This window comes from Hemitrygon akajei, chromosome 18, assembly GCF_048418815.1.
Source record: "Hemitrygon akajei chromosome 18, sHemAka1.3, whole genome shotgun sequence".
NCBI classification, from domain to species: domain Eukaryota; kingdom Metazoa; phylum Chordata; class Chondrichthyes; order Myliobatiformes; family Dasyatidae; genus Hemitrygon; species Hemitrygon akajei.
Window position 1 is genome coordinate 732,719 of NC_133141.1, and position 23,207 is coordinate 755,925.

At 41.2% G+C, this 23,207-nt stretch overlaps 1 protein-coding gene across 1 annotated transcript in view; it reads left to right on the plus strand.

Moving 5' to 3' along the window:
• Positions 1-2,845: 2,845 nt before the first annotated feature.
• sumo1 (small ubiquitin like modifier 1) overlaps positions 2,846-23,207 on the plus strand; it is a 54,019-nt gene continuing 33,657 nt past the window's right edge. The window contains exons 1-3 of the mRNA XM_073070645.1: positions 2,846-2,973; positions 22,600-22,671; positions 22,779-22,856. Of these exons, the coding sequence (XP_072926746.1) occupies positions 2,962-2,973; positions 22,600-22,671; positions 22,779-22,856 (162 nt within the window). The 5' untranslated portion in view covers positions 2,846-2,961. The remainder of the gene's footprint in view (positions 2,974-22,599; positions 22,672-22,778; positions 22,857-23,207) is intronic.

The window sequence follows — 23,207 nt, forward strand, 5'->3', positions numbered from 1 at the left end:
CACAAATCAACGGTTAACACACTCAAGACCAATGTGCTAGAGAGTAGCCGCCATATGATTCTTCAGCCCCGCACAAGTTCCATGTGCGTCCAGGAAGCACCACAAGGCTTTAACAAGTGCAAAGTAACTGACGAGACGCTGGGTCAGTCTGTCTTTGCTCAAAAGGAGCATGATAATAAACTTGCTCCATCGGCTCAAGACGCCATCATCTTAAAAACGGAGGACACCAAGGTCTTCAGAGACAAAGCAAATAGTGGGGTCGCCCCACTACCTTTCAGAGAACCACGCCAGTGCTTGCCAAACAACAAAGAGCAGGCAGTCAAGCGGTTCACGCCCTTGCAAAAAACCACGAAAAGGAGACCTGAGATGCAGCAAGGCATCCGATCGACCCACGAGGTACTGGGCACACTAATGGCAGAGGTCACATTGTGAATGCACGACCACTCCTACCCGTGTCTTCTGACCCGGAAAACCCCTTCATACTGTCGCCATCAATGCTCCTTACGCAGAAGGCAGGAGCTGCCCCTCCACCAGGGGACTTCTCCGATAAGGACCTGTACACAAAGCAATGGAGAAGGAACCTTCAAGTTGGAGATTTAGTCCTGCTCAGGGACAAGCAAATCGCCGGCAACTGCTGGCCAATGGCCAGAATCACTGCCACATTCCCTAGTAGGGATGGACATGTCAGGAAAGTCGAGTTGAAAACTACCGACCAAGGCGATGGGAAAATTTACCAAAGGCCCGTTACAGAAGTCATTCTACTTCTACCTAATGACTGATTTAGAGACTGAAGTTTGTATTATGTTCATTGTGACCTTACGAAGGTCAAGCGGGGAGTGTGCTGCCTTTATGGCAGTTATTTAGTTTATAATATTTTCGCGTAGTAATTTGTTAGCATTTTTTTTAGTTAAAGTTAGGATTGTTTAAATCAATTGATTTGTCTGTAATACATCGCGGCTGCGATGACGTCACATCCGGGTTCGCCGCGTCTTGTGGGGAATTACCGGTTTGAGATTCACGCAAGGGTGGGGGTCACTCACATGTGCCACCATAACGCCGGCTGGGGTTTCTCTAAGCACCAAAGACACAGTGAAAGCAACGCTGTAAGTCATTAGATAATCGATATTTTGAGTTAAAATATTAACGCCGATTCTGTTAAAAGTAACGACGGTCGGTAAGGTTTACCTTTTCGTCAGTTAAAGAGTCGGGATAGTTTGTATTGAAGTGTATCTAAAGCAGCCAATGGAGCAGCTAGATTCTGACTGTATGCTGCACTTTAATGTAATGTAGTTATTGTAGTTTTACCTTTGCAAGTATTCACAATGTAAATGTGATATTTAGAAGGAAACAAACACTGTACCAATCTTGTATTGTTTTTCAACAGTTTTCACCATGCGTTAATGTGAAGAGTGAACAGTAAATGGTTAATCTTACTGCGGCCTCGTTGCATTGATTCTGGTTTATCTCGACGTTTACCTCGGCGTTACGTCACACCCGAGCGAGAACGTTACAAGGATCATTATCCTGTTGTAGAAGCCATCCTCCTTTCATCTTCAGCTTTTTTACAGACCATGTGATGTTTGCTTCCAGAATTTGCTGGTATTTAATTTAATTCATTCTTTCCTCTACCAGTGAAATGTTCCCCGTGCCACCAGCTGCAACGCAAGCCCTAACCATGATTGATCCACCTCCGAGCTTAACAGTTGGAGAGTGTTCTTTTCATGAAATTCTGCACCCTTTTTTCTCCAAACATACCTCTGCTCATTGCGGCCAAAAAGTTCTATTCTAACTTCATCAGTCCACAGGACTTGTTTCCAAAACACATCAAGCATGTTTAGATGTTCCTTTGCAAATTTCTGATGCTGAATTTTGTGGTGAGGATGCAGGAAAGGTTTTCTTCTGATGACTCTTCCATGAAGGTCATATTTGTGCAAGTGTCGCTGCACAGTAGGACAGTGCACCACCACTCTAGAGTCTGCTAAATCTTCCTGAAGGTCTTTTGCAGTCAGACGGGGGTTTTGATTTGCCTTTTTAGCAATCCTACAAGCAGTTCTCTCGGAAAGTTTTCTTGGTCTCCCAGACCTCAACTTGACCTCCACCGTACCTGTTAACTGCCATTTCTTAATTACACTACAAACTGAGGAAATGGCTACCTCAAAACACTTTGCTATCTTCTTATAACCTTCTCCTGCTCTGTGGGCATCATTTATTTTAATTTTCAGAGTGCTAGGCAGCTGCTCAGAGGACCCATAGCTGCTGATTGTTGGGACAAGGTTTGAGGAGTCAGGGTATTTATAAAACTTTGAAATTTGCATCACCTGGCCTTTCCTAATAATGACTGTGAACAAGCCATAGCTCTAACAAGCTAATTAAAGTCTGATTTTTGCATGCCACTGTACCTATCTAGACCACATGACAAATGATAACAAACTTAATGAAATGTATAAAAGCAAGATACTAGATGTCGGAACACGTAAAAAACATTTGTGTTGTTAATACTCAGTAGATCAGGCAGCATTACACATCTGAAATACTTCTGGTACACAGATGCTGTCTGTCCTCCAGAGTATTTTCTGTTTTCAATTAAGGGAGAGGCCTATGATTAAACTGGAACAAGTCAGTACTTCACATTCAGCCTTTCAAGCAGATGTTCCCTCAGTTCTTTGTGTGAAGCGATGTTTCCATTTTGTTGCGTCTGCTAATTGCAGGAAAAAGAATACACCCGAAACTAATGACCCATGCTGCACCAGCCGCCGCTGTGATAAATAATATCAGCGTGTGGGAAGCTATATAAACTACAAGTCACAGAATGCTTTGAATTATTGCGTCAGCGTTTGTACTACGACGTGACGTACAGGACGTGCTTTGCTGTGCTTGGTTAGTGCGCAAAAGTGGCCGGTGAGAGTGTTGATATTTACTGGAGATCGGATTCCTGCTTAAGTTGATCTGCTCAGCATTGAGATGTCCGATCAGGTGGGGATTTACTGTATTTTTAAACAAACATTGGATTCACTAGTCGTTGAGTGAAAGATTGAGACCAGTGTACATCCAAACACTAGGTTCAAATGGAGGCGGAAGGGAAGGAAGCCGAACGAGGGCTTGAGCGCGCATCGGGAAGCGCCCTGTCTGATTTAAATGCTTGATACAATGTGAATTTTATTTTAAAAGTGTACCTTTAAGTGGTTTGGTAATGATTTAAAGATTACGAAGTGTAGTAATAGGAGACGGAGTTGAATCGCAATTCCATTTTGCTCCATGTTATTTGCCATCCAAGTATGTTGTTATTGAAATCTTTGATCGAGTTTTGTTTTTCGAACAAAATATAGGATATTAACGAATCGCGCAGTTTGATCCACGTAATCGAGTGTACACATATCATGTCCTTGAGTATAAACCAAAAAAATCACTATTTTAAATAAAAGTTATGTTATTTCCATATTATGGTTTTCAACATGAGATCAACTGGTACAGTATTCAATTCTGAAATTTATCAAAATTATATAGCAAGTTTGAATATGTTTTAGATAATTATTGCAAGTGTGAAGTTTCAGAGTTCAGGAGTGTACACATGGGTACATTAACCACTGGAATGTGATTGTATTTTTGATTTAAAAATTCCACCAGTATATTCTGCCATCTTCATTAACTACACACACAAAATGCTGGTAGAACACAGCAGGCTAGGCAGCATCTATAGGGAGAAGCACTGTCGACGTTTCGGGCCGAGACCCTTAACCCCTGGTCCTGACGAAGGGTCTCGGCCTGAAACGTTGACAGCGCTTCTCCCTATAGATGCTGCCTAGCCTGCTGTGTTCCACCAGCATTTTGTGTGTGTTGTTGTTTGAATTTCCAGCATCTGCAGATTTCCTCGTGTTTGATCTTCATTAACTAATTGTGGTTTACTTGTCAACACTATTGGCTTTGCCACCAATAGTATTTAGACAGCTGTAATTTTACATTTTCTTTAGTAGACCACAAGACATAGGAGCAGAATTAGGACATCTGGCCCATCGAGTCTGCTCCGCCATTCAATCATGGCTGATCCTTTTTCCTATCTCCTCCTCAACCCCAGTTCCCGGCCTTCTCCCCGTAACCCTTGATGCCATGTCCTATCAAGAACCTATCATTCTCTGCCTTAAATGTACCCAATGACCTGGCCTCCACAACTGCATGTGTTAACAAATTCCACAAGTTCACCACCCTTTGGCTAAAGAAATTTCTCTACATCTCTGCTTGGAAAGGGCGTCCCTCTATCTTGAGGCTGTGCCCTCTTGTTAAAATACTTGAATCTACAGAGAGCAAGCACTGGATGTGATTGGCATAAAACAAAAACAAAATAATCTAAAATCTGAACTGAAATTTGAAAATGTTCGCAGTGCATGTACAGGTCAAGCAGAATCCTGTCAATGACTTCTCATTCAGAATTGTGGAAAAGTTAGAGAATTTTTAAGATGCAAAGAAAAGAGATTGAGAGAACATAGGTTTGTGGTGGGTCAAATGCAGGAGAGGACAAAAAGCATGGAATCATAGGCTGAAAAAGAATAGCAATGCAATCTGCAATGGAAAAGAGCTCTGTGCCTGTAGCAGAATTACACTGGACAACAAAGATTCTACTTTTTGAATACTTTTGGGTGGATCTTGTGTATTTTAGGCTGCTGATCATGAAAATCACCATGAAATTTCCCTCCATAGAACATTACAGCACAGAAGCATATTACAGCTCCCACGCACCAGTTTTTAAAAAAATTGCCTGTAGTATTTCAATTCATAATTCAAGTCAATTAAAATGATGCTCCCAATGTAAGCCGAAAAGATTTCTATCTTATCCTGACATGCTTCGGCAGGGTGGATGCTGCACGGTTTTAGAAAGGCTATAAATTTCAGTGAAGGATTTCGATATTTGAGATTCTGCATGTTTCCCAGAATAGGTGATGCCAAGATTAAGGAAGGCATTTTTGTTGGTACACAAATTGAACAGGTCATCAATGACAGGCAGTTTGAAGAACTTCTAGTGGGATTGGAGAAAATCGCATGGAAGGATGTTGTTGAAAATTTTCTTGGCAACTACAGAACACCAAACTATGTGCAGCTGCTTGACAACATGCTTCATGCATACAAAAGCATGAAGTGCAACATGTCACTAATTGGACACTTAAGCGAGAAGCCTCAGACACTTAAGTACAAATGAAAATCACCAACAAAACATTTTTAGCTTAGTTAACTATTGCAAAGTATCAGCACTGTTATGCAATTGAACACATTATATTCAATAAAAGTTAATTTCTTGTTTCTCCAAATTCCTACATGATACAAGTAGTCGAAATTATATTAGTGTTCATCTTCAAGCAGTCTATCATAAATAAAAAAAATTATGAGGAAGCAACACTTTCAAAAAAAATTGTTGTCCAGTGTTATTATCTAAAATAGGTTTTCTCTTTGTTGCCTTCAGAAACTTGTATTATGCTTGGTTGAAAGGTAAAGTGCTGTTCCCCAAGTTTACATGAAGCTTCTTTGCAAGAATGCAGGAGTTTAAGAATCAGGAGGTTTGGGTGAAGTGGAACAACAAATTAAAATGCCAAACAAGTGAAAATCTGCAGATGCTGGAAATCCAAGCAACACACACAAAACTCAGTAGGCCAGGCAGCATCTATGGAAAAGAGTACAGTTAGTGTTTTGGGCCAAGACCCTTAAAATGCCAGAGGACTGGAATCATGCGTTGTGGACTGAATAGAGGTGCTTTGCAAAGCAGTAATTTAATCTGTGTGATTTGGCATCATAAGCATGAATATCATGAATATAATATGTCAAGTTGGAGAAAGTGTGTGCACGTTGCTTAACCTGGAGACAATGTTTGGGTTCTGGACAGTGGGAAGAGAAGAGATTTAAAAAGTAGATGCTACATTCTTTGGAGTAGGATGGAAATGTGCCATAGGAAGAGAGTAATTGGTGATAATGGAAGAGTGAACCAGCATTTCCTAGAGGGAATAGACTTTGAAATGCAGAAGAAGAGGCTAAGGGACGATGTTAGAATTGGACTATGATCTGTTGATGATGGTGGGGTACAACGTGAGGGCAAGGGAAATGTTGCAGTTGTGGTTCTGCGGAATGAGACAGGAAAGGTGCATGAAGAAGTTTAAAGAATGAAATATGGATATGATCCAGAGCATTGTAAATTAGTTTAAGTTTAGCGTCATTCATTGTGTATATGATTAGACTGAAATTAGAAGATATATTAGGCATATTGGTATGAGATGATGTGATAGAGGTTGAAAAACAGGAAGTATGGAAAGGTGTATTTGTGTGATATAGAGTCAGAGGAATTAAAGCTGTGCTATCTTGGAAGCATCTTGCTAGATGACTCCATTATAATTTTCAGGAACATCCTATTCTATTAGTAGGACAGAGCCACCAGCAATAAAGTGGAATATAGATGGGAGGGAGTAGGCCTGCAACTCCTCATCATTGATTCTAGACCTAATGAAGTCTCAAGCATCAGGTCAAACCTGGTCCTCCCTTGGTTGATGAATCCGAAATCCTCCATATTGAGCAACATTTAGAATGTACTTTGGATGGGAACTTCAATATCTATCACCAGAAATGGCTCATAATACCATCATTGACTGCCCTGATTGAGTTTTGGAAGACATACTGTCACTGCCAGACTGAGTCTGCAAGCAGTAAGCAAGTTTGTTTATGTGACCTCTCCTTAGCTGTTATACTGTAGCAGATAGGTCTGTTCTTTACAGCATTGGTAGTAGTAACTACTACACAGTCCTGGTGTATATAAAGGGCTATCTTCACACAGTGGACAGTTATCAGCTTCTTTAGCACAGCAATTGTGATGATGCATGGGATAGACTCTGAACAGATTTTGCAGCCCAAAACTGGATATCCTTGAAGGGTCATGGGCCATCAGTAGCAGCAGCATAAAATATACACCAACACCATCTCATTACAACAATGGCTAAGTTGCCTAGGTTCACTTAAGGTAAATCACTTAAGGGGTGTGTCCTCTCTCCACTGCTGTTCTCCCTCTACACCAATGACTGCACCTCCTCCAACCCCTATGTGAAGCTTTTGAAGTTTGCAGACGACACTACCGTCATCGGACTCATCCAGAATAGTGATGAGTCTGCATATCGACAGCAGGTGGACCAACTGGCACTCTGGTGCAGTCGGAACAATCTGGAGCTGAACACGCTCAAGACAAAGGAGATGATAGTGGATTTCAGGAGACATCCCCCCGCTATGTCTCCCCTCAGTCCTCAGCAGCCCTGTGTCCACCGTGGAGAACTTCAGGTTCCTGGGAACCACCATCTCAGGATCTGAAGTGGGAGCAGAACATCAGCTCCATCCTGAAGAAGGCCCAGCAGCGGATGTATTTCCTGCGGCTCTTGAGGAAATACGGTCTGCCTCAGGAATTGCTGCTGCAGTTCTACACTGCAGTCATTGAGTCTGTCCTGTGCACCTCCATCATTGTGTGGTTTGGAGCCGCCACCAAGCAGGATAGAACCAGACTACAGCGCACAGTGAGGACTGCTGAGCGCATCATTGGAGCCTCCCTGCCCTCTATTGTGGACCTGTACTCTTCCAGGTTGAAGAAGAGGGCGGGGAACATCATAAAGGACTCCTCCCATCCTGCGCACGGACTGTTTGATCTGCTTCCGTCTGGTAGGCACTTCAGATCCCTCCAGACTAAGACTAATAGGCACTGGAGAAGTTTTTTCCCTACTGCGGTCACTTTGCTGAACAGTTAACTGCCGGTTAACTGTCGGCTAACTATTACTTGGATTGCACTACCTGTATGTATAATCTATATTTTCATTTATATTTATCATTATTATTGTTATGAGTAGAGAGACAACATCTGCCGGAAGTAAATTCCTTGTATGTGCATAGGTACTTGGTGATTAAAGTCTGATTCTGATTCTGATTCTGATCAAGTTCCATTTTAGCTAGTGCCTAAGCAGTCTACTCTTAAACATTATCAAAGTGACACTAGATCATAAGACATAGGAGCAGAATTAGGCCATTTGGCCTATTGAACCTGTTCTGTCATTCAATTATGGCTGACCCTTTTTTCCCTTCCTCAACTCCAGTTCCCGGCCTTCTCCCTATAACCTTTGATGCCATGTCTAATCAAGAACCTATCAATCTCTGCCGTAAATACACCCAACGACCTGGTCTCTACAGCTGCATGTGGCAACAAATTCAAATTCCACAAACTCACCACCCTTTGGCTAAAGAAATTTCTCCGCATCTCTGTTTTGAAAGGGCGCCGCTTTATCCTGAGGCTGTGCCCTCTTGTCCTTGACTCTCCCACCATGGGAAACATACTTTCAATATCTACTCTGTCTAGGCCTTTCAACATTCAAAAGGTTTCAATGAGATCTCCCCACTTCCTTCTGAATTCCAGCGAGTACAGACCTAGAGCCATCAAACGTTCCTCGTATGATAACCTTCTCGTTCCCAGAATCATCCTTGTGAACCTCCTCTGAACCATCTCCAATGCCAGCACATCTTTTCTAAGATGAGGGGCCCAAAACTGTTCGCAATACTCAAGGTGAGGCCTCACCAGTGCCTTATAAAGCCTCAGCATTACATCGGCAAGAATGACGAGTCAGCTTACAGAGAGGAGGTGCAGTGGCTAACGGACTGGTGCAGAGCCAACAACCTGTCTCTTAATGTGAACAAAACAAAAGAGATGGTTGTTGACTTCAGGAGGGCACAGAGTGACCAGTCCCTGCTGAGCATCGACGGCTCCTCGGTAGAGGTCGTAAAGAGCACCAAATTTCTTGGTGTTCACCTGACAGAGAATCTCACCTGGTCCCTCAACACCAGCTCCATAGCAAAGAAAGCCCAGCAGCGTCTCTACTTTCTGCGAAGGCTGAGGAAAGTCCATCTCCCACCCCCCATCCTCATCACATTCTACAGGGGTTGTATTGAGAGTATCCTGAGCAGCTGCATCACTGCCTGGTTTGGAAATTGCACCATCTTGGATCGCAAGACCCTGCAGCGGATAGTGAGGTCAGCTGAGAAGATCATCGGGGTCTCTCTTCCCGCCATCACGGACATTTACACTACATGCTGCATCCACAAAGCAAACAGCATTATGAAGGACCTCACACACCCCTCATACAAACTCTTCTCCCTCCTGCTGTCTGGGAAAAGGCTCCGAAGCATTTGGGCTCTCACGGCCAGACTATGTAACAGTTTCTTCCCCCAAGCTATCAGACTCCTCAATACCCGAAGCCTGGACTGACACCTTGCCCTATTGTCCTGTTTATTATTTATTGTAATGCTTGTACTGTTTTTGTGCAATTTATGTAGTCCTGTGTAGGTCTGTAGTGTAGCTTTCTCTGTGTTGTTTTTTTTACGTAGTTCAGTCTAGTTTTTGTACTGTGTCATGTAACATCATGGTCCTGAAAAACATCTCATTTTTACTATGTACTGTACCAGCAGTTATGGTCGAAATGACAATAAAAGTGACTTGACTTGACTTGAAAGTGACTGCACTTGTTATCAAGATGTTATTTGACCAAGTACCGTAGATGTCGGATTATAAGCCGCTACTTTTTTCCCACATTTTGAACAGCTTTGAACACTGCAGCCTTTACTACGGTGCGGCTAATGCATGATTTTTTTTCATGCCGCCAAAAACATTTTGCCTCGTAACAGTAGACCAATAAAATTGATGAGTAGTTCACAGAGGTCCAATGAAATTGTACGATAAATCAAGCGCACTTTCACAATTAAATTATTGTAAATCAGTCATTTGTACTCACCCTCATCAACATGGAAAACACTCGAAGAAAAGCATTGTGCTGCCTTTATGGCAGTTATTTAGTTTATAATATTTTCGCTTAGTAATTCATTTGTTAGTTAAAGTTAGAAGTGTTTTAACTATATTTGTTTTCTGTACTACATCCCGGGATGCTATGACGTCACACCCGGTTTCGCCGCGTCTTGTGGGAAATACCGGTTTGCGATAAACGGGAAGGTGGGGGGGAGCGGCATTAGACCCGATCGAAAACGCTGCTTTTAAGTTAAAGTCGATCAATAACTTTTCCTGGTAGGCTGCAGTATATATTTTTTTTACCAGTCCTAAGGAGATATTGGAATGTTGTTCGTGCACTGTTCAGTAAAAAAGTATACGCAACGTAATTTGTGTGTTACCGATACGTATGTATATTTAAAAGTAGCCGTGTTAGAGGCACGGTTCGAAAAAAAGCATTTGCAATATGTATTTGTTTATGTTACCATATGGATTTAATTAAAAGTTAAAAAATCCTCACGTGTAGTATCTTTCTGTGTAAATATCTCATATTACAACGTGGGACACCTGCGGCCTAAAATCCGGTGCGGCTTGTACAAGTACAAAATTGATTTTCTTTCTAAAATTAGAGCCAGCGGCTTTTAATCAGGTGCGCTCTGTAGTGCAAAATCTACGGTATGTTATTAAGGAGCTCTGGTGGTCATTGGATATCAAAGATTTTAATGGCTGAACTCATACATTGCACGAATGAAGATAATTGTAGTTCGGTATTGTTGAAGGAATTTGTCGAGCTGGTATGTTAAGCTGATTCATCTTTAACTTTCCTTCCATTGTGAAGTCAGCATTGGGGATGTTTGCTGATTGTGCATTGTTTAATTCCATTCATGACTTCATAGAAAATGAAGTGGCATGGTCCAGACAATATCTGAGCACAAAAAGTACCAGACAATCAGTATCTTTAATATGACAAAAGTGAGTGGGAAGTTGGATAATTGGGAAACTTTTAAAATTCAACCAAAGGCAACTAAAAAAACTGTAAGAAGGGAAAAAATGCAATATGAGGGAAAACTAGCCAACTTCCCACTCACTTAAGCCCTTTCCTTGGCTTTTAAACAGTCCTTAACTTCCTTTGTCAGCTACGGTTGCCTACCCCTGCCATTTGAGAATTTCTTTCTCTGTGGGACATATCTATCCTGTGCCTTGTGAACTATTGCCAGAAACTTCAACCATCTCTGCTCTGCTGTCATCCCCACCAGTATCCTCCTCCAATCCACCTGGGCAAGTTCCCCTCTCTTGTCTCTGTAATTCCCTTTATTCCATTGCGATACTGATACATGTGACTTATGCTTCTCCCTCTCAAATTGTATGATTCAATCATATTATGATCGCTGTCTCCTAAGGGTTCCTTTACGTTAAGCTCCCTAATAAGATCTGAGTTATAACACAACACCCAATCTAAGATAGCCTTTCCCTGAGTAGGCTTAAGCACAAGCTGCTCTAAAAAGCCATCTCATAGGCATTCAACAAATTCCCTCTCTTGTGATCCGACACCAAACTGATTTCCCCAATCCCTTTGCATATTGAAGTCCGCCATTACAATTGTGTCATTACCCTTATTATCTGCCTTTTTCCAGCTCCCTTTGCAATCTCAGCCCCACATCTTGGCTGCTATTTGGAGGCCTATATATGATTCCCATAATGGTTTTTTTTTTACACCCTTTCAGTTTCTGAACTCCACCCACAAAAATTCAACAATCTCTGACCCTATGTCATCTCTTTCTAAAGATGTAATTCCATCTCTTACCAACGGACCCACAGCACTGCCTATGCCTTCCTGCCTGTCCTTTTGATACAAAGTATATCCTTTGATGTTAAGCTCCCAACTATGGCCTTCTTTCATCCACAACTCCGTGATGCCCATAACGCCATACTGATCAATCTCTAATTACGCCACAAGTTCATCCACCTTATTCCGAATGCTATGTGCATTTAAATACAGCACCTTCAGTCCTGCATTCTTCACCCTTTTGAATTTAGCCTCTGTGGTACAATCTAACTCTTTGCTCTGTCTGCATTTGTACCCAATCATTGACTTGTCCTTCCTTACATTCATGTTACACCCATCATCTGCTTGTAAACCTGCTGGCTCATCCTCAGCTCTATCATCCTGGTTCCCAACCCCCTGTCATATTAGATTAAACCACTCCCAACAGCTCTGGTAAATTTGCTCTCAAGTATATTGGTCCCCCTCGGATTCAAGTGCTACCCGGATTCAAGTTCCATCTAACCCAGAAGAGGTGCCGATTATCCGGAAATATGAATCCCTGCCCCAGCTCCAATTCTTAAGCCACACATTTATCTGCCACTTCATTCTATTGGGGGAACTCAGCAGGCAAGGCAGCTTCTATGGGGAAAGAGTACAGTTGACATTTTGAGCCAAGAGCCTTCAGCAGGACTAGAGGGGAAAAACAATGAAGAGTAGAGTTAAAAGGTAGGGGGACGGGAGGGAGAAACACAAGGTGATAGGTGAAATCAGGAGGGGGAGGGATGAAATAAAGAGCTGGAAAGTTGATTGGTGAAAGAAATGCAGGGCTGGAGAAAGGGGAACCTAATAGGAAAGGACAGAAAGCCATGGAAGAAAGACAATTGGGTTGGAGCACCAGAGGGAGGCAATGGGCAGGCAAGGAGATGAGGTGAGAGGGGGAAAAGGGGATGGGGAATGGTGAAGGAGGGGGCATTCCTGGAAATTCGAGAAATCAATGTTCATGCCATTTAGTTGGAGGCAGCCCAGATGGAATACAGGTGTGCGGCGCTTAACGTCCATTCGGACAACATCCGATTACATGTACGTCCTTGGTCTCAATCAGAGAATGTGACGTAGCGGACGTAACCAATCTCGTGTATCGCGTGTCTCTTGAGTGTAGTAGCATTATCTCTCTGTTTAATTTTCTTTTGAAAATATGCATCATGGCTTCCAAACGCAGCAAAACCACTCCTAGTGATAGCAGCAGCAAGAGGCAAAGGAAAAGTATTGATTTGGAAGTGAAACAAAAGGTTATTAAACAATATGAAGGTGGAAAACCGATGAATGCTATTGCTCGGGATTTAGGCATGTCACACTCGATAATCACGACAATCCTGAAAAACAAAGAAAAAATTCTCGAAGCTGTTACAGGATCAGCTTCACTGAAAACTACAAGGCTCACGAAAACACGCGAGGGACCTATATCGGATATGGAGAAATTGCTAATGACGTGGATTGAGGACCAAACACAAAAGAGAATCCCTCTCAGCACATTGACAATCACTGCTAAGGCATGGAGCTTGTTCAAAATGCTTAAAGAAAAAGCAGGACCAGACTACGACATCGAGTTTAGTGCTAGCTCTGGGTGGTTCAAGCGCTTCAAGCAACGCTTTTCGCTGCATGATGTGGAAGTTAGTGGTGAAGAAAAGAAAAAGCAAACTAGGCAAACAACACTGGACATATTCCTGAAGAAGCCAACACCTCCTGAAGAAGTGGAACACTATGAGAAAGTTGAGAACAGTGATGTGGATGATCCTGATCCTCTTTGATAAATTGTGTGTGATATAGGCTAAGAAAGTGTTTACATAAAAGTTTAAAAAGTGAAAAAAATTAAAAAGTTTAAAATGAAATAAAAAATTATAGTGTATGTATGGATTATAGTGTACAGTACACAGTTTTAGTGCAAGTTCTTGGTTATTTAGTCAATACAGGTACACTACAGTACTCCATATAGGTTTGCTAAATATATATGGTGTTCGCATGATGTCCAAATCACATAATGTCCGATTTCACAGAACGTATCGTAGACATTAAGTGATGCATACCTGTATAAGGTGTTGTTCCTCCGATCTGAGTGCGGCCTCATTGCAACAGTAGATGAAATCATGGATAAGCATTTGTAGATTTTCTCTTGTCTGTGATTGGATTGGCATAAAAAGGTTGCTTTTCCAGAGTTCAGTCTTAGTCTAATTGTGTAGGTTATTAATTTTTGCAAGAGCAACATGAGTAGACCAATCAGCCACTTTAACTCAAGTTATGACCTAACTAATTGCATCGTATTTTGTATTCCATTGTTCTCATTCCTTCTCAATGAAATAGTTTTTTTTTCCTGTCCATCCTATTAAATCTGCTTAATGTTAGAGATTTTCACTTGGGTTATTCTTCTACAGTAAAGTCAAGTTTATTTATCATTTCCTCATAACTTAATCCTAAAATTTATCATGGGGAACAGTTACTTCCTAAACTGTGTGCTCAAAACTGTCCACAGGTCTCTTGAATGAAGGCTGGCCAAGGTTTTCTGCAACTGGAGACAATTTGTCATTTTTAATTTAGCTTCGTTGAGGTAAAGACTAATATCACATTAGTACTTTTATTTTTTTCTACTCGTTTTAATTTATTTGTATATTTGCTCTGCCAAACTTATTTGATCTTCCACAAATTTAGTATCTTATTATTTTGATTTTTAAAAAATATATATCCACATTTGCCATATTAGGTTCTATAGTCACATTTTTTGCCCACTAATTTAATATCAGAATGACTGTAATTTCCTGTATTTTTCTGATTTTTAGTGTGTTACCTCATAGAGTTTAAAATCTAAATACACAACTTTCAAAACCTGAGGCTTCCAAACCGATCCACCCTTGGAGTTCAAGTCCATTTATTACCCATCAATCTGAATACCTGCTTTTTAAAACTATTATTTATCTTCACTGTTGTGACCTCCCTCTACAACTAATATCTGGCCTGTCAAACTGCCATCTTCAATTCCTTCTCATTTTACCTATAGACTTTCACATGAAATATGCTTTCTGAAAGTCCATATAGATAACTTTGTCATGTTTGTATTTTTAATACATAAATAATAAACTCGATATTTAGTTCACAAAACATACTCGGGTAGCATACCTATAGCACATGCACCCAAGATGACACACGCGAAAATTTTGTTGGCACGTGTCATGCAGTGCCACCTCAAAATTGCTTTTTAAACTCCGCCCATAATAAAGATACATAATGATTATATTTACTGCCAAATGAAGCAGTGAATGATTTTATTTTACAACCCAAAAGCAGTGAGATGTATTCACAAGAAACATCTCACACTGGCTAGATCAGGGATCGGCAACCTTTTTGCCTCTGTGGGCCGGATCGCGTATTAATGAGCAGATGGTGAGCCAGATAAATGCCATTAAAAAAACTTGAAATATGGGAATTATCCATTTAAATACATCTAGTTATGTTTTGCCTCAAATTAATGAATAACGCATGCTAGAAAATCATTTGTGCTTAACCAAGGATGCCAATTAGTAATCAAAGAACTCAGTTTAGTTGCAATTTATTTCAATCAAGGCACCTTTTGAATCTATTAAAAAGACACAAAGAATCTTTAAACATAAAATGTATGAACATGATGCATTGAATGGTGGTAAATTAAGTATAATAAAAAAGAAAATTTTAATGCAAACAGTCGATAAATCAATGTGAAATTTGATGCTGTTTGTTGCTTGAAAGCTTCTCAATATTGGGTGTCAGACTTGTTGATGCCAAGAGCAAGACATTATCCAGATGGGCATCAGTCAATCTTGTTCTCAAATGGTTCTTGGCATGCTTCATTTTTGAAAATAATTGCTCACACAGATAAGTGCTGCCAAACAATGTTGCCATCTTTTTTGCATGGTCCACTAAGTTAGGATACTTCCCAGTTAGCTTTGACAATTAAGTTTCATTTCTGACATCATTTTCAACAAAGCTTCAAAAATGTCTGCTCCAGTAACCGTGTCCTTCATAGGAATTAATTGAATAAACTCTTCAAAAATTTGAAAAGTTGAGGTCACTCCTCGCACAAACACTGCAAGTTGAGCAATGTCTCTCAAGTCTGTGCTCTCATCAAGCGCAATTGAAAAAAATTGCAATTCGTTGCAGGCATCCCTTAAACAACTTTTAACATCTGCTGACATTTCTTCAACTCACCGTGTGATCGTTCTTGCTGACATACTGATAGATGCAAATAAAGATTTCTTTTCAGGACAAACACTATCCACCACTGCCAGTAAACATTCTTTGACAAGCTCTCCATCTGTAAAAGGCTTCATCTTTTCTGCAATACGTTTTGAGACTTCGTAGCTGGCACGGGTATTTCCTTCATTTTCACTACTTTTCTTGGCAAAAAATGACGTTTGTTTTCCGAAACTAGCCTTCATTCGCTCAACTTCATCTTTCCTTGCTTGCCCAGTAGACTTGTTAAAATTTCCACTATGGCGGATCTTGTAATGTCGCCTGATATTTGCCACCTTCTTCACAGCAACATTTTCTAGGCAAATGAGACAAACTGGTTTTCCAGCTTGCTCGATGAAGTACCGTAGATGTCGGATTATAAGCCGCTACTTTTTTCCCACATTTTGAACAGCTTTGAACACTGCAGCCTTTACTACGGTGCGGCTAATGCATGATTTTTTTTCATGCCGCCAAAAACATTTTGCCTCGTAACAGTAGACCAATAAAATTGATGAGTAGTTCACAGAGGTCCAATGAAATTGTACGATAAATCAAGCGCACTTTCACAATTAAGTTATTGTAAATCAGTCATTTGTACTCACCCTCATCAACATGGAAAACACTCGAAGAAAAGCATTGTGCTGCCTTTATGGCAGTTATTTAGTTTATAATATTTTCGCTTAGTAATTCATTTGTTAGTTAAAGTTAGAAGTGTTTTAACTATATTTGTTTTCTGTACTACATCCCGGGATGCTATGACGTCACACCCGGTTTCGCCGCGTCTTGTGGGAAAAATGCCGGTTTGCGATAAACGGGAAGGCGGGGGGCGAGCGGCGGAGCGGCGGAGCCAAAACACTGCTTTTAAGTTAAAGGCGATCAATAACTTTTCCTGGTAGGCTGCAGTATATATATTTTTTACCAGTCGTTAGGAGATATTGGAATGTTGTTCAGTAAAAAAGTATACGCAACGTATATTTAAAAGTAGCCGCGTTACAGGCACGGTTCGAAAAAAAGCATTTGCAATATGTATTTGTTTATGTTACCATATGGATTTAATTAAAAGTTAAAAAATCCTCACGTGTAATATCTTTCTTTGTAAATATCTCATATTACAACGTGGGACACCTGCGGCCGAAAATCCGGTGCGGCCTAAAATCCGGTGCGGCTTGTACAAGTACAAAATTGATTTTATTTCTAAAATTAGAGCCAGCGGCTTTTAATCAGGTGCGCTCTGTAGTGCGAAATCTACGGTAATCTAATGTCCAAGTGTCTTGGAAATTTTGGCACTCAGTGTCTACCTTCCTTGTTTTGCCTTCATTGCCATTGGAATTTTTTTCTTCGATTTTATTTCGAAACGCGAGTTATTCAACAAATATCGTAGCACATGTAAATATCTGGATATTTAGCATGGATTTCTTGTTAAAACACAGTGGTGCTGTTTCTGTTTACAAATTTGAACGATCCCATCTGAAAACCTGCGCGTGCACGGAGAGTATCTAATACATATTAATAAGGTAGTCTGCCTTCCTGTCATTTGTATATACCAGTGTTTGGTTTGGAACAAAACGGAACCTGGGGCCAGTGTATCAAGACGCCATGCACGTCCATCAGTGTGGTCGCATGAAACATTCAGAATAAGGAAAAATCACTCGCAGGCCAGATAAGCATAGTATCCCAATATTTGCTTGCGGGCCGGATTTAGCCCGCGGGCCGTAGATTGCCTACCCCTGGACTAGATGGTTGTGAAAACATGTGACATTGAATAATACATTTTGAAATCCTCGCAAACCTGGTGTACACATCAGTATTTGGGTAGTAAATTGTTGCAGTAGCAACACCATCAAGAAATGATTTTTCAATTTTCTATTTGAAAGATGAATTTTTGAACAGGCTTTCTAAAATGCTTTCTAAAATTATTATTAATAATCAGCGATGAACTGCTCGAAATTACCAGAGCACGTGAGAGAATTTTTAGAAGCTTATCGGCCACTTGGGTAAATGCGCTTTTTAAAAAGAAAAGTTTGCCATTCTTGGTTATGCTATTTTTCTCTAATTATTGCTGATGGGGAAGATGACACCATCAGTAATCCACTAGATAAACCGAAAAACATGAGCAATAAATGCACGGTATCAAGGAAGTTTCATAATGTAGAATAATATCATACACTATCTCATGATTGGGAAGACGAAATTCAGGTAACTGTACAGTACCAGGATCGTTGAATGTACTTCAGTCTCCTTTCCTTCATTTTTCCCTATAATACCATGCTCTTCCTCTACCCCTTCCCAATCTGAATATAGATTTATTTACTTATATTTCGTGGATTAATAGAGAATATAATAGGAGATATTTAGCCTTTATCTTTGACAAAAAAGAGCTACCCAGGTGATTTCCAATTTTCAGCACTCGGTCTGTAGCCCTGCAGGTCACATATGAGTACTTTTTAAATAAAATAACTGCTTCTGATACTGCACGCAGGTCTGGTAACCTATCTACATTCAAAGTTGCTCAACATCTAACCTCCGTGTGGGAGAGAAAAAGGCTCACTGTTGCTTCCTATCCTTAAAAAAATACTTGTTAATTAGAAATAATAAAGGTACCTTGGAATTCAAGTCCATTATTCCACAAAAGTGCATTGCAAGTAGATATGGTAGTGATGGAGGTATATTACATGCTTGTTTTCATAGTCTAGGGCAATGAATATTGGGGGTGTTGCAACTTAACAAAACACTGCTTACTGCATTGGAGTATTGCGCACCACCACACTACAGGAAGGATGTGGTTTTGCTGGAGAAAATGCAGAGGAGATTCAGTAGAATGTTGTCTGGATTGTAGGACTTCAGTTATAGGGAGAGATTGGTTGGGCTGGTTTTGTTTTCCCTGAAGCAAAGAAAGCTGCAGGGTGACCTGATTAAAAACATTTAACATTTTATAAAAGCCATAAATAGGGTAATTTGTCAGAATTTATTCTCTCAAAGTGGAGGTAACAAAAACAAGAGGGCATAGTTTTAAGTACAGACGTCCTGTGTGGGCAAATGAGATTAGTGTAGCTAGACATAAAGAAAGGTGCCAATAGATGAGGTGAGCTGAAAAGACTGTCTTAGTCTTGTATAACTCTATGACTCTACAATCCTAGGACAGTAGAGATGACTGGCAGAATAGTGAAATGCTCCTCTTGCAGGATGTGGGAAGGCAGTGAAATCTCCAGTGTCCCTGGCAAGTACAACTATGAGAAGTGCATCCAGGTGCAGCTTCTAACCAATCCGCGTTCAGGAGTTGGAGCTGGAACTGGATGAACTCCAGACACTCGGGAGGCTGAGGGAGTGTTTGATAGACATATAGAGAGGTAGTTACACCCAAGGTGCAGGACACAAGAATCTGGGTGACAGTCAGGAAGGGGAAAGGGGTTAAGGAGTCAGTGAAGAGTACCCCTGTGGCCATCCCCCTCAACAACAGGTTTATCAATTTGCATACTGTGGGGGAGGGGGGGTGAAATGACCTAACAGAGGAGTCACAGTGATTGGGTCTCTGGCACAGAGTCTGGCTTTGTGACTCAGAAGGCAAGGGGGGGGGGGGGATGAAGAGGCACACTGTGGTGATCGGAGATTCGTTAGGGGAACGGACAGGAGCTTCGGTGGGCGAGAACGAGATTTCCAGATGGTATGTTGCCTCCCAGGTGTCAGGGTCTAGGACATCTTGGATCAAGCCTTCAGCATTCTTGGATGGGAGGGTGAACAGCTAGTGGTCGTGTAGGTACCAATGACATAGGTAGGATAAGTGATGAGGTTCTGCATAGGGAGTTCAGGGAGTTAGGTGCTAAGTTAAAGGGCTAGACATCCAGGTTATGATTTTGGGATTCCTACCCATGCCACGTGCTAGTGAGGTCAGAACTAGGAAGATTATACAGTTTAATACATGGCTAAGGATCTGGTGTAGGAGGGAGGGATAAGATTTTTGTATCTTTGGGCTATCTTCCAGGGAAGGTCGGACCTGTACAGAAGGGATGGTTTGTAGTTGAATTGGAGGGGGTTGGGAGAATGGGGAAAGAAGTGGCAGATGGGATATGGTGTAGGGAAGTCTATGGACATGCACTTTGGTAGAAGGAGTAAAGGTGTACGCAATTTTCTAAATGGGGAGAAAATTCAAAAATCTACAAAAAATACAAAAGGGTGTGGAAGTCCTTGTGCCGATTTCTCTGAAGGTTTCCCTTGCATGTTGAGTTGGTTGTAAGGAAGGCAGATACAATGTCAACATTCATTTCAAGAAGACAAGAGCAAGGATGTAATGCTGAGGCTGTATAACACATTGGTCAGACCACACTTGCAGTATTGTTAGCAGTTTTGGGCCTCAGATCTAAGGCTGGATGTTCTGGCATTGGAGAGGGCCCAGTGGAGGCACATCAAACTGGGCGTAGAAGACATTCAGCCTCTCAGGGAGTAAAGCATACTGGTCACTGACAGGCAGGGTAGACTTGTAGTCTATTTGGATAGCAGTAGAAGGATCAGTCTGAGTCAGCATGGATTTGTGAAGGGAAAATCATGCTGGACTAATCTTCTGGAGTTTTTTGAGGATGTAACTATGAAAATGGACAAGGGAGAGCCAGTGGATGTAATGTACCTGGACTTCCAGAAAGCTTTTGATAAAGTCCCACATAGGAGATTAGTGGGCAAAATTAGGGCACATGGTATTGGGGGCAGAGTACTGACATGGATTGAAAATTGGCTGGCTGACAGGAAACAAAGAGTAGCGATTAACGGGTCCTTTTCGGAATGGCAGGCTGTGACCAGTGGGGTACTGCAAGGTTCGGTGCTGGGACCGCAACTGTTTACAATATACATTAATGATTTAGATGAAGGGATTAAAAGTAACATTAGCAAATTTGCTGATGACTCAAAGCTGGGTGGCAGTGTAAAATGTCAGGAGGATGTTATGAGAATGCAGGGTGACTTGGACAGGTTGGGTGAGTGGGCAAATGTATGGCAGATGCAGTTTAATGTGGATAAATGTGAGGTTATCCACTTTGGTGGCAAGAACAGGAAGGCAGATTACTATCTAAGTGGAGTCAAGTTAGGAAAAGGGGAAGTACAGCGAGATCTAGGTGTTCTTGTACATCAGTCAATGAAAGCAAGCATGCAGGTACAGCAGGTAGTGAAGAAAGCTAATGGCATGCTGTCCTTTATAACAAGAGGAATTGAGTATAGGAGTAAAGAGGTCCTTCTGCAGCTGTACAGGGCCCTGGTGAGTCCCCACCTGGAGTATTGTGTGCAGTTTTTGTCTCCAAATTTGAGGAAGGACATTCTTGCTATTGAGGGAGTGCAGCGTAGGTTCACAAGGTTAATTCCCGGAACGGCAGGACTGTCATATGTTGAAAGATTGGAGCGACTGGGCTTGTATACACTGGAATTTAGAAGGATGAGAGGGGATCTGATTGAAACATATGATTATTAAGGGATTGGACACACTGGAGGCAGGAAACATGTTCCCGCTGATGGGTGAGTCCAAAACTAGAGGCCACAGTTTAAGAATAAGCGGTAGGCCATTTAGAACAGAGATGCGGAAAAACTTTTTCACCCAGAGAGTGGTGGATATGTGGAATGCTCTGCCCCAGAAGACAGTGGAGGCCAAGTCTCTGGATGCATTCAAGATAGAGTTAGATAGAGCTCTTATAGATAGCAGGGTCAAGGGATATGGGGAGAGGGCAGGAACGGGGTACTGATTGTGTATGATCAGCCATGATCACAGTGAATGGCGGTGCTGGCTAAAAGGCCGAATGGCCTACTCCTGCACCTACTGTCTATTGTCTATAATCCTCTGAATTTCCTGCCACATGAGCCTTGTGTCTCTAGTATTGCAGAGTGTCTGTAAATCCTCTGAGAATGCTCCCATTTTACCTTTCTGATGGAGCGGGAAAGCACAGTTCTTGCTTCCCTGAGAGCTGTCTTACCTCTCGATCTTGAAGGCAGCATCACAATCCCTCAGCCTGGTACGGACCTCTGCAGTAAGCCATGGCTTCTGATTTGCCCTCACCTGGATGTGTTTCATGATAGTAACATCCTCAGTACACTTCCCAACGTAACTGCTCACAGAATCCATGCTTTGGCTGCGGTTGTTAGAATCAAGCATTTGGGGGTGTAATTGGGATCAGGGACTGCCTTTGTTCTGTGGTGTGGGGAATATTCAAGAGATGGCCTGTTGCTCTGTTTTTAGGTGTGGGAAATCAGAAAATGAAACTGGCTTATCTGTGTGTGTTTGAAGAGAGTGGGGGTGAGAAGACAAGTAATTGGAGCAGGAACTGATATGTCCTTGTTTCTCTAGAGTGGAAAGGAATGTTGTCGCTGGAGGAGATAGGTATTCAGAGGTTTGAGTGTGTATGAGCAGGAGAGTTATAAGGTTGGGAGAGGCAATTTGAATATTGTAAACTGTGGGGAAGATTTTAGGGGTATAAGAATGTAGGAAGTAATTTTGCTGCAGATGGAATCTACACCAGGATTGAAAGGGTGATGGACATGAGGAAATGATAGTTATTGTGTTGTGCTTAAAATAATTTGCAGTTGTGTGGTACTGAAGAAGAACAGCATTATACAGTTATATTTCTTATCTATTTATATTTCTTTGCATATAAAATAATGTATTAAATAATTTTGTGATATGCTCCCTTCCTCCATATTCAACAGATGGAAAGATTGACATTCCTATATTCAAGCAAATTCTAATGTGACTCGTTTACACAAGTGCAGGTAGCATCCACTTGAGCAACTGTGTTATTTTTGTAACCTAAGTTATCCTTCCTATTGTGATTAGGAGGCAAAGCCTTCCAGCCAGTCGGGAGAAAAGAAGGATGGAGAATATATTAAATTAAAAGTTATAGGTCAAGTAAGTGTCATACCTCAATAACTTTATCTTATTCAGTTTTGATTAAGAATGAATTTATTTCAGATAAATAAAACTAAAGGACATGAAATACACTTTATTTTTGAAAGGACAACAGTGAGATCCATTTCAAAGTGAAAATGACCACACAGCTAAGAAAGCTGAAGGAGTCCTACTGTCAGCGGCAGGTAAGACCACAGACAAAGTCCGATATCATCCTCCTTGCAAGGGACAAATTGTTTCAAATGGAATTAATTATAATAAGTTATTCAGTAATGTTTTCAAGAGCTTGTGTTTTTCTTCAATGCTAAGGTAGGGAAACCATATTTGGACAAATATACACTTATGTCACGATAATACTCTAGATGTGATTTAAAATAAAATTGTCACATCAAATTGCTGCGAGCTTCCAACAATAGCAGAACTTTAATATTGTAATTCACCTTAGTGTTGCTTGACTCAAAATGTTCCCTGTGGGCATAACTATAATTTTAAGAAACAGCACTTACAATGGTAACGCTGGGTGTTTTTCACAGTTG